Source organism: Leuresthes tenuis, unplaced genomic scaffold, assembly GCF_036924035.1.
Source record: "Leuresthes tenuis unplaced genomic scaffold, fLeuTen1.0.hap1 SCAF_2, whole genome shotgun sequence".
NCBI lineage: Eukaryota > Metazoa > Chordata > Actinopteri > Atheriniformes > Atherinopsidae > Leuresthes > Leuresthes tenuis.
Window position 1 is genome coordinate 16,620,779 of NW_027325356.1, and position 12,554 is coordinate 16,633,332.

The 12,554-nt window shown below is 39.5% G+C and overlaps 1 protein-coding gene across 1 annotated transcript; it reads right to left on the minus strand.

Moving 5' to 3' along the window:
* Positions 1 to 2,362: 2,362 nt before the first annotated feature.
* On the minus strand, positions 2,363 to 8,801 carry srgn (serglycin). The gene is made up of 4 exons (XM_072380390.1): positions 8,562 to 8,801; positions 6,869 to 7,010; positions 3,231 to 3,487; positions 2,363 to 3,133 (listed from the first exon to the last, which is right to left on the minus strand). Exons 1-4 carry the CDS (start codon positions 8,614 to 8,616, stop codon positions 3,027 to 3,029), a joined length of 561 nt encoding a protein of 186 aa, XP_072236491.1. The 5' UTR covers positions 8,617 to 8,801; the 3' UTR covers positions 2,363 to 3,026.
* Positions 8,802 to 12,554: the final 3,753 nt, after the last annotated feature.

Here is a 12,554-nt window from a genome sequence, read left to right on the forward strand (position 1 = left end):
GAGGCCGTTGATCTTATCTCTCTGCAATGATTTTAGTGACATTAAGACTTGTTGGAGCAACATTATTGACTATTTCTGTAGCAGGGTGTTGCACTTTGTAGACAGATCCTTGGCACTCTCCTCTGTGTCGGCTGCACATAGAGACTATGTTAGTGACTAGTGTAGCGTCTTGTTTATTTTGCCACAGCTGGGGATAGGTGTGTTCAGTTAAATAAAAGTTCAATAAAATTAAGGGTTTATGTCAATGGAGTCTGGTAAGACAAAGCAAGGCAAATTTTATTTGTATAGCACATTTCATACACAAGTGCAACTCAATGTGCTGTACATAGCAGGAAAATAAATAACAGAATAAAAGGATGAAAGGATAAAAAGATAAAAGCGTGCAAAGACACATAAAACAAAACAAGACAATAAAACCTTCTGTAAAATCTACTTAGCTGGAACCAGAAGTAGTGCAAGATAGAATTAATAAAATGCTTTGGTGCCAGATGACCTAAGGGTTCTTGATGGTTGATAGGGAATAAGAAGATTTAGCAGGTATTTTGGTCCCAAACCATTTAGGGATTTGTAGACCAGCAAATTAATTTTAATGAAACTCTTTCACACAGAGGAAGCCAGTGCAAAGATCTGAGAACTGGTGTGATGTGGTCGTAATTTTTTTTTTTGTGAGTACCCATGCAGCTGCATTTTGAACATGCTGCAATTTTTGAATGGTTTGCTTTGGAAGGCCAGTATAAAGCCCATTGCAGTAGTCTAGTCTACTCAAGATAAAATCATGGACAAGTTTTTCCAGGTCTTGGGTTTTAGATAGAAGGCCTCTTATCCTTGCTATATTTTTTAAGTGGTAAAATGCTGACTTGGCGAGTAAATTAATCTGGTTTTCAAAGTGTAAGTCAGCATCTAATATAACAGCCAAGTTTCTGGCATGGTTTGTTTAGCACTGACCTAAATTCTCTCATTTTTGTTAGTACAAAAAACAATAACTTCTGTTTTGTTCTTGTTTAACTGCAGGGAATTGTGGGACATCCAGTCATTTATCAGTGAGATACAGTGATAAAGGGAATCAATCGGGCTATAGTCATCAGGAGAGAGGGCAATGTAAATTTGAGTATCATCCGCATAGGTATGGTAGCTGACATTGTTGTCTCGCAAAAGTTTTCCTAAGGGAAGCATGTAAAGGTTAAATAAGAAAGGACCAAGGATTGATCCTTGAGGAACTCCACACCTCATGTCAACCTTCTGGGAGACAAAGTTGCCAATGGAAACAAAATAGTCTCTGTCTTGTAGGTATTATCTAAACCAGCAAAGGACTGTATCAGACAGTCCAACCCATTTTTCTAGTCTTTCTAATAGTATAGAATGGTCGACGGTATCAAATGCAGCACTTAGATCCAGTAAAACCAAAACTGACATATTACCAGTGTCAGAGTTTAGGCGAATGTCATTTACCACCTTAATTAGCGCTGTCTAATGTGGTTTGGGCAAAATCCAGATTGAATCAAACTGATTGAATCAAACTGAACCAGATTGATCATTTCTATTCACGAAGCTACTAAGTTGCTGATAGACAACATTCTCAATGACCTTACCCATAAATGGTAGGTTTGATATCGGTCTGAAGTTATGTAGTACAGATGAGTCTCGAGTGCTCTTTTTTAGTAGGGGTTTAATAACAGCAGTTTTTAGGCCCTGTGGGAAAATACCAGATGAGATCGAGCAGTTGACAATCTGTAGCAAGTATTTGGACAGATGATTAAAGCACTGTTTGAGAAACTTGGTAGGCAAACGATCTAAACAGCAGGTGGATACTTTTAATTGTGAGACAATCTTTTCAAGGGTAAGTAGGTCAATGGTCTTAAAGTCAGACATTTTTATTACGGTAACTTTAGTGGGATAGGAAGGTGATACGTTTTGTGCAGGCTGTTTTATAGAACTTCTGATTGTTTCAATTTCTGGTGGCTGTGAGAGCGAAGTCAACTCTTCCCAGCTGTCAGGTGTGATGGAGAAAGCATCTTGGTTTGGAGCTTCTTGCCCAACTCAGGACCTGGATGCTATCCAGCCAGTCAGGAAATATTTCAAAATGATGCCAAGAAATATGTGTGTCTGCCACCACTGCAGGCCATGAAATGAAGTTCAGGGGAGGCCAAAAAAGAAAAGTCACTGTTTTGGCATTGGCATTGACTTATTATTGAGCGTGTTCAATGGACTATAAAACTACGAGTATTTTAGTTTTAGCAGTTTGTTCTGATTATAATTGTCTTTAATTGTGCAGTAGACGAAGCTCATTGAACAAGCAATGCAGAAGCCCATTAATTCCAATGACAACATAGTTATGATAAATCACGCAGTAAATGCTTTACTGTTGTTATAATCCTTTATTGTTCGAAGCATTCCAGATGCACATTGGACAGTGTGGAGTATACTGAAATCATATACAGTCTATGGTTGAAATTTATCTGTATTTCTTGTACATATTTTGGCTTGCATTAGCTAAGTGGATGTGAACCCATTTCTGAGGGGTTTGTGTCCTCAGAATTCTCTTGTCCAGCCGTGTAACCAGAATGTGCTTCATCGTCCTCCTGGTTAAGTGTAAAGTTTCACAACATTTGAGGGAGGGGGATCAAATAATGTAAAAATGTCTCTGTGTAGCCTACAGATTTCTCCAAAAAATGGGGTGAGCTGCACAAATGAGCAATGCATAGACAAAGGTGAAATCTTATTGCACAAGTATTTGCGTGATTTCAAGGTAAACTTGACTTTTTACAGTATTACAAAGCATGTTAGAAGTTTTGTTTCCCACAAAAAAGAAAAAAATACTTGTAACAGTCAGCTTAGACGAAAATAATTTATGCTGACCAGTTGTTTAAATTGGAATCTGTTTTAACAGAGTAAACAATCTCACCAAGAATCCAGAATGTACTTTTGGCCTTTGTGTGACTATTTTCTTTCCACCAGGTGGCGTTGCAATATAAGTTTTATTATCTGACTAGATGGGCAGTTAAAATAGATGCTCCTGTATGAATGGTCTACAGCTTCAGGAGGTGGTCTTCTTCAAGGTCCTGCTGTGTGGGTTTCGCCTCACCGGTGAAAGGACTGCTTGGGAACAATTTCCTCATGCTACTCTCATTTTCATCTATGAACAGAAAAGGAAACGACAGCTCAAACTACATGAAGCAGAGAAAAAACTCGGAGACAACTGAATCTGTGCCAATCTTTTACCCTCAAATTACCTTTGCGTGGGGCGAATTCTTCCAAGTGCTCGCCAGAGCCTGTCTCACTTTCAGCTGGAGAGGCCCAGTCCGCATAGTATGGACCATCTACTGCAGAACCTTCATAGCTACCGGAACCTTCATCACTCAGGAACATGCCAGGTGACTCTCCGTCCTCGCTCTTTATCGGTGTTTCCTCCTCTTCCATTTCCTCTTGCTCATATACCTCGTCTCCCTCATCTATCAGTGGACTCTCATCCTCCACAGATTCCACCTCTCTGAAAACAGAATGAAAGTCAGATACTGAAACGGACTGATGAGTTGTTGTAAAATTTTCTGAATTCACACTCTCTAATGTAAACCTGTAATTGCTTCTCTCTATTGCCAAATCTGAATACATCTCTGGGATGAGGTCAAATATAAATGGCATTTTTTCATAACTCTCAGCTAACTTTGATCTGTCATTCAAAAACACTATTTGATTATTTTCTTTTTTTGACAAAAATAATACAAATACAGCTGCAGTGAAAGAGGCGACGCTGTTCGTGACGGAGATTTGTCTGTTCTTTATTTACTATGTTGATGACAGCTTACTAACCACACTGGCTATATCGCTCTCATCCGTGCTATTTCCTGACTTCCCCAGCCTGCAGCCACACAACTCAAAAGTACATTTTGCCAGGATTCCACCACTTAAATTGAGTGCGAGTGTACAGACTGTGCTTGATTGGCATGTATCCGACCACCCTGTTGACACTTCTTGCGCCTCATCACATTGATTGTTGAAGTTTGACCTCATATTCCTTTAAATGGGGGATAAGTTGCAATAAGTGAAAACTGTTCAGACTTTAGACTTCTAAACCGATTTTTTTAAAAGTACTTTTTCTTTAGCGAATCTGAAAGCTGTAAGGGTCAATGTAGAGTTAGAGTTAACTCTACTCCTTTAGTTTCTTGCATATGGTTCTGCATTTCTAAAAGCAGGGAGGACCTACAGAGTCAGGGATAGACCTTATTGACTGACAGGAATTCTTTCACGGTTCAAAGTTTGATGACTGGATTACTGTATAATGTTTACATCCAAAATGGTTCTCAAGAGTGAAGGTAACAAATTCCATTTACTCGTGTTACTGGAACAAATTATATACAGTCCTTTTCAGAGCCCACACAAACAGCCACGCATGCTCGCACTGTTGCTGCACTATGGGAATAAGTTGGAGTACCTGCAAAGAACCCACACGTGCATGGGGAGAACATGCAGCTCCACACAGAAAGTCCCCATCCAGGATTCAAACCAGGAATATTGAAATTTAGAAATTGTACTGTAACTTGAATGCATCCCCTTGCCTTGTCTTCACAGGAACAGTCACAAAACATATTAAAAAAATCATGTTTTACTCCCTGTAGTTTTTCACTACAGAACATTTTTACTTTTATTTGAGTAGTCAAAGGTAATCTTCCTGTCACTAGTGCCATTTTCACCATAGGAAATATACTTTTATTTGAGCATAATCATGTAGCACTCTTTGCAACTCTGCAGGTTCTTCTCAAATATCTGACTACCGTGGTACAACCTTACATATAAAAACAATAGACCAGAAGTAGCAGCCCGCCAGTCGTCACAGCCCACTTCCTTTAAACACTTCCCTTTGACTTCCTGTTCAAAGCACACTGAGAAAAGGGAGGGCTGTTGCTCAAGCCCCGACAAGCTGGAATAATGATGGAGGCCAGATATCATCCTCACTAACAACACAGAAACACCATAGCAATTAGCTTCATTTTCTGTGGCCATTCAACTCAACCATCTCTTTTTTTACATTCTCCTTCCTGACTTTACTTTGTTGATCTGCAATTCACAGAATTATTGATTGAATCTTCATTTTTGTAATCTGGATATAAGCAACTTAAATTCCATCACTGTGATTTCAGAAACACTTCTGATGAACTCTAAATGGATAAATTGATTTTTTTTTAATTGAGAATGCTTCTTAATTTGAAACATAAGATCAACATCTCAAAAGGATTTATTGTTAAGAGGAACTCTAAAAGAGGAAACTGAGGGTTAGAACCAAGGCTGTGGTATTCTTTTTTTCATATTTAAACTTAAAAATTAATTCACTTGTGATTTATGACCCACGCACGCACAAAAACATACATGCAGCTCTATACTGACTTATCAGTACCGGCAGATTGCGTTTCTGAAGTTTGATAAAGTTAAGCTCAATGGAACAATCTGGAGGGTCTGAACCAGAAACATGGTTGGAATTCTCTCATTAAACCATAAAAAATAGTTCATTTACTTGTCTGATATCCTCCAAAATAGTAGGGAGAACGTTACTGACAGCTGTGTTCAACCTCTGAGTGAACATGAGTGTTTGATTTAACTGCTAAGCCATTTTTGTAGAAGTTGCAACAAAGAAAAAGTGACTCACTTTGAAATCATTAATTAGCCTAATAAACTTTCCTCTTGTGCCAGCAACGCAGCGCAGATATTTTTGGCATTTTTTTACGTGACGTTGGACACCTATTCACGGGCTCCTGTAGTTTGATCTGACCAGGTACGGCTTAATCCTAATGATGCTTTATCATGTTAACATCTGAGCAGTTTGGAGGCTGAGTCATCAAATTGCTGCTGTTCCCTAAATTATACAAACTCATCAAGTGCATCACAGACAGGCAAACACTCTTTTCTGCCTCCTCAATTATTGCCTCTGCTTTTATCATGGCATACAGTACAGTGTGATCCTGGTAATGTCGGACAACACATACAAGCTGTTTATGCACCATGTAGAGTAGAAACGAGCAAACCAGCAAATGAAACAGCAAACAGAAACAAAACAGTAAAAAATGATGAGAGAATTTTTCACCCACATCGTCGCACATCTGTCTTGGTAGACCATTTCAACAAAGACTGACTACACTTCCTCTATACTAGAGTCTGCAGTATGCAGAGCGCAAGTGTTGCTACACAAAGCTTCTTTTTTTTTTAGCCAAGCAGTCCCGTCGCACACATACATGCAGCAAATTAAATTAATATAAATTTTTTTTGCTCCTAACAGCTGTTTAGCTTATGTTTACTGATTGGAGCATTAACAGCAACTTTGGTTAGTTGAAGTTAAAATAAGCTAGTAAAAACAATCCCATTATTTCCAGACTATGTGAAAATTATGCAAAAATGGCCACAAATAAACAGCTTTAAATAGTAAATACTATTACATTATACATATAAAACTGGAACTAAACCATGAGCTCTTCAGGTCTTTCTTGCTCCAGCTCGACCTTCTTTGTTGTTCTCTCTGTCCTTCTTTATGCCTCCACGTCCTCTATTTTTGCCTTTCTTGGCCTCGTACCTCACACTTAAAATTCTCTCTCAAACAGACAACGCATGAACACACACAAGCAGACACACAGCTAGAGATTGTGTCGCTGGAGGGTTAATCAATGTAAAAGATCCAATGCAACATGATCAGTTCCATAGCTAACAACTGCATTTGTCTGACAGCAGCATTGTATGGTGATGGTGTTTTGGGTTTCCAGACTCTTTTAACACAGAGACGCTCCGTTCGTCCTCAAAGCAACTTTCAAATCAAATAAACCTGCACATTGCAGGCCTGAACACTCTCACTGTTACATGCGTGCGCACGATACCTGAATATACTTACATATACTGTGCGGCAGAGGCAGGGAGTTTGGACGGTAGGTCTGAACTCCATGGCATCGGAGGACTTTGTAGAGTCACACAGTTGGCCTGGTCACCCACAGGATTGCATCTCACAAACTTATACACAGCTGTCGTCGGTGCTCCTGCAGAGAGATGACAAAAAAATCCACTGATGTTCTGTTTTTGTGTTTTCCCATCTGCATCTTTTACATGACCAATTTGCTGCAGTCAGAGTGTTTTTTCAGAGACATCATCTGGAATGGTGATGCAACAATGTGTTCTCCTTCCTTTTTCCATGTTTGGAGTCTTTCGGAGGTTACACCATTGTTTTGCAACAGAGTAAAGTAACGGCCGGTCTCATGGGCCCGATGGCCGTTTCTTCTCTTCAGTGATGTTATAGAACAGGAAATATCGACATCGGCCACAGCTTTTTTTTTTAATATGTTGCCACACACTGACAATGGAGCTCACCTGATGTTAAAATCATGTTCAGTTTTAAGCATTTCATGGCTAAAAGCCAATAAAACACAAAAAACAACGTTCATCCACGAAACTGACTAATAAATTAATTGTGTCCGTCTGTTATGAATTTCTGAAAGTTTCCTAAGAGATTGTAAATGAAATAAATATAACTGTTTTAAAAAGCTGAAGTCCTGACTAAAATATTGATCCCGTTGCGACATACTACTGCCAAAGGTACTATCGCCATTGATAATGGAGACGTGTAATTTCTAACATTGTTTGTAATAGTGTTTGTTTTGGATGGGAGGTTTTCCTTGACCATTAGTTTGAGTTGTGGGTGATTAATAATTGATAATATGCTTAAAGAAAGTCAATAAGTCTATGTGACCTGATGATAACCTGTTGAGTGTATATATATATATCTTGTAAAAAGCACTTCTATTGCTTTTGGTTGTACATATTTTCTAACCTAGAATAAAACACTGAGTTATTCTATAGATTCTTCTGGCTAACACCATATTTTACACCAGATGAACAACAAAGCAGGCACTGTATACTTGTAATGTCTTTAAAATGGCCGGATTGTTCTCTCCACAAGGTAACAACTGATGATAAGTTGTTATTGTTGTCAATGAAAAATACTGAAATAATGTAAAAACACATCATATGTGGGACAAAGTCAAAGTAGAAATAGAGGCCCTGTAATGTCGTACAATGTTGTCTACTTTCCCTATTAAATTTCCATATTCTATTTTAGTAAATGGCGTAGTCCAAAAAGATGTCCCCTTACATGTACACGAGCTCAACAAGTCGGAAATTAAAACGCCTTTTTCTCTTTCCGTTTCAGATAAACCAGTAGAGACTCTACGCAGTTTTACCACAGCATCACGGCATGTGATGGTGAGGCACAGACAATAAATAAACCATAAGTTGTCAATAAACCGGTTCCAGTAATTTACAAAGCCCTGTTTTCAGTATATGAGTCATATTAAGTTACTGGCATCCCATCATGCTGACACAGAGAGCCAGTCAGAGAAGTTTCTTATTTTTTTTGCTTTTTTTTACTGGAAGACCTCGAAGTTCGCAGCTCTGTGAGATGTTTACAGCCTTCACAGTTGGCGGGGTGTCAAACGAGTCTTACTCCCAAAAGACAGAAAGGCTAGTGGGCTACACTTCGATATGTTTTTGTCAGCATCAAGAGCAACAACAGTACATTTTAATGGTCGACTTACCCTTTCCGTTATGTAAGGCGAGGCAGGAGATAAGGAGAAGCAGAATCCGTTTCATCCTCAAAGTTGTCCCTCTTTAACAAAACAGCCCAGTGTCAATTAACTGCGTGCCGAGGTGAAACTTCTTGGCGTGGTGAGGAGTAAGTGTAAACTGGCTCTCAGACAGTCAAATTCCCCTCAAAAGAGCTCAGCCCTCTGAGTGCGTCATGGTTTCCTGAAGTCTTCTTGCGCGCAGAAAACGCTGAACATCACCACTGGAAACTTGTGCAGTACCGCTGCCTCAAATAATCAGAAATCAGATCGGAGTTTGCTCAAGAGCTCGGTTGAGCAGAGGAAAGGCGCAGAGATAAGTTGTCAGACTTCAATCTGTGTTTTGTATAAAAACGACAGAGGAAGCGGCAATTTGTCAAAATTGGCTTAAAAAAAAATAAATAAAGAAATAAAATCAAGATAAGACAACAATTTAAGTTAATCGCTGAGAGCTTCTGCTTTCAGATGAATTCAGTTTAGTTCAGAGAAACTTGTTGCTTTCTGTTTGCGTTTTGCTGGCTGTATGTATTTGTGTTGGCAGTGAACTGAATTCTTTGACTGTTTCCCATTTATTTTCTGCTCTTAATGTACCTCCACAAGCCTTGTACTGGCAGTGGTCAAATCATGTATCCAGTATCCTGTTTTTCTGAACTGAGCTACCAAGGTATTTGTATAAAACAACTGAGCATTGTCCATATGCTTGACTTCATAACACGGAAAAGGGAAATGCTGTACATATACAGTGTTTGTTTCTTAGAAACAACCCAATTTCCCTATAAAAAAATCACTCTGTCATCAGCACTTAAAACATGAAAAAAGCTCCAACTGACCACGTTTAAGTGGTGCTTGTTTCGGAAAGGATGTTGTCCTGTTACACGTAGTCGATACATAACATCGAATGGGGCTCCAAAGAAAAACTCAATTTTACTTTAAGTTTAGGGACATCAAACATTTCTCCCACCACTGGTGTATTTGTTTCTTTATGTAACATTGGACCCTGCTGCTTAACTAAAGTGGAAACATTTCAAGAGCTAACACCTGCAATGTTTTGGAGCAACAGGAAGAAGACTGACTCTAAAATTACCCTGAATGCTACCGGACTACTAAACCTATAAAAAGGTACAAGATTCAAATGAATGAAAGCACATCATGCAAAGTGCAACACCTTTTGCGGAGTGTTGGTGCTGGAGGGTCAGTTCACTTACAAGTACAGAACGAGAAGAAGTGTCGCAAGTTTGTCAAAGTTTTATAGCTGACAACAAGTTTGCGGTCAGGGCATTCAGAATTTCAGTTTTTAGGATGTTACTAGTAAACAGTTATCTACTATCTGTTTAGCATATACAGAAAAACAAAAGCTAGACATCCGCACTCCTTTTCCTTCTCTCACAAAAAAACCCCCAGGCCTTTGGAGTGGAAGCAGGTTTGGTCACAGAGCAATCAAGACTGACAACAAGATGAAACAAAGAGTAAACTCTCAGCCTATTTTCTATATTTAAAGTGGTAAACAGCAGCTCAAACATGCCTGCATTCGTCCTATACAAATGTAGCTTACAGCCCGTGCAAAGAAGAAGCCATATGTGAACAAGATCCAGAACGCGGCTGGCTTCTCAGGACAAAGTGGACAACTGATCTGCGCTCAGATGAATCAATGGATGGTGCATCTGCCACACTAAAGAGACACCGTCCGGTTTGTCATCAACACTCAGTTCAAAAGCATCTCTGACGGTATGGGGGTGCATCAGTAAGCGTGTTTGCATGACACTATAAGAGGAAGAAATTATTGTGTTACGCCAGCCAAAACTAGATCTTTGAAATGCACGTAAGGAATCGAGCGTCTCAAATCTGGACCCGAATAACGTGGTTTGGGCTCGAATCACTCCTGCATATATACGCTCAACTAGACTCAAATGGTGCTCGGCCCAGACTCAAAGGTTTATTCTTTTTGCATAAGATGTACGTCAATACGGCTGAATTTCTATTAAAACTGCTCTGATTCACATATTTTTCTGTCTTCTTTGCCAGGCCACTACCTGAGTCAGTCACTGTGATTAAAACTCAGCCCATGAAGAGTGCATCTTAACTCCCATGAAGAGTGCATCTTAACTTAAAGCATTGTCTCTAACTGCAGCATCATCTCACACAATCCCTTCAAGTCACTTTACAAACAGTGGTCAATTCAGCTAGATTTCCACAGAGAGTTAGAAGCAGCAGAATGTCTTTTTGTCGTTTTCAATGTCGTGTCAACACAGTGTTGATGTGTCAGACATACTCGAGTCAATAACTAATGATTCCACACCTGTGCGTGCACACTGGGTCAAGGACATTGTTGCAGTTAAATTGTCAAGTTGAGCTGTAAGTCCACGTCATATATCTTGACCATGCAGAGTGCCTTTGTGACTGGAAATATCTGGAAAAGCACCACCAATGCAATTCAATCCAATTTCTAAGCTCTGTTGTATCTCACTACATTCCTTGATGTTTACCTATCAAAGAGTGTTGAGATGCTCTAAAACTTTACTCGGTGGCACACAGGACAAAGTCACACTACACCGTATAATTTATGGAGAGAAAGACTCAATGAAAAACAAAAAAGATCAAATCCTTGATAAATCTTAAATGTTGTTAATATTTCTCCATCATTTTTACTCTTTCGTTTATATACATATTTGATGCCTTGATCTGATTGTTTGATATGTGACACACACACGTAAACACACTCACAAAGGTGCTCAATGCAAAAACACGTATAAGAAAATGTGTTTTTTGATGTTTGGAAGTCTGACCCTGTGAGCTATGTTTGTGAGTGTTCGTGTGCTCGTACGACACTGAGAGAGGCGGCTCGGAGGCCTAAGAAAGCTGCTTTCGTCCCCATTTTGTTTTTGAGCTCTCCGTTCTCCTCCTCCTGTTTTCCCTCTGTGACTCTTTTGTGTCCCTTTCTCGTCTGTGCTGGAACAGAAGTAAAGACGACCCAGAGAGAGGACTTTTTCAGCTGACACATCAGTACAATCTTAAAGGAAGTGGTAACATCAGTTTCTATCATTTTCCTTCAGGAAATGACACACTAGGTCTGCCCAGCCTCGCCTCTCTGCACAACCACACACACACACACACACACACACACACATAACACAAGCAAAGACACAAACACTGTAAGTGACAGGTTTATGAGGCACACCATTGCACTAAAGGCTTTTCTCCTTTTAAGACGTCCATTTTCTTTCAACAGCATTTCATACTTAATCTATTATAAACATTGTGTTACCTCCACAAACATTGGATCGATTATTTTTGATACTGTATTTAGAAAAAAAAGATTTTACCCTCTGGCATTTGGGACCTCATTGTAACTATAAAACCACAATTTTACAGTCAGCTTCCATTCCCACCCCTGTCTTATTATGTGGGATCAAGCCTATTGTCTGAATAACCAGAGTTTGTGGCAGTACAGACAGAGCTATTTTCACTCTCTTGGATTCAGAAACCAAGTGAAGGCACACGCATATGCAAACACAGCAAAGTCTTTTCACTCGTCTGCAGAAGGTCCAAGAGGCACTAAAACACAAGCTATTTAAGCTTCACAGTGACAGTTGTGCAGGGGAAGTTGACTGATAACCACAGTAAGCTAATATAATCAGTTTTCTCGTTCTCGGCAGCTGTCACTGTGCCGCAGCTTGCCAAACACCACAAACAGCATTGACATTTTGCCTTCTACACCCCAGAAAGAAAAGTGGAAAGTAGCAGCTGGTCTTCTATAGGTTTATCATGGATCCTCAGGGCCACAAGTCAAAGTGTTCTTGGCCAAGATACTGAACCCCACATTGCCTACAACACATCTTTCGATGTGTGAACGGGAGTGTCAGAGAAAAGGCACTGCATTCACTAAGAAGGGCTGTAAGAGTGTGCTTATTAAAGAATGAATGCAGACTGGGATGTAAAAGCTCTTTAAATGGTCAATAGACTAGAAAA

What these genes read in the sequence shown, in the direction of transcription:
- srgn (XM_072380390.1), bottom strand. Translation starts at nt 8,616, where the DNA reads ATGAAACGGATTCTGCTTCTCCTTATCTCCTGCCTCGCCTTACATAAC. An exon ending in CGCCTTACATAACGGAAAGG is followed by an intron (nt 7,011 to 8,561) that starts GTAAGTCGACCA and finishes ATCTCTCTGCAG; the next exon opens with GAGCACCGACGACAGCTGTG. An exon ending in GCCTCTGCCGCACAGTATAT is followed by an intron (nt 3,488 to 6,868) that starts GTAAGTATATTC and finishes TTCTGTTTTCAG; the next exon opens with AGAGGTGGAATCTGTGGAGG.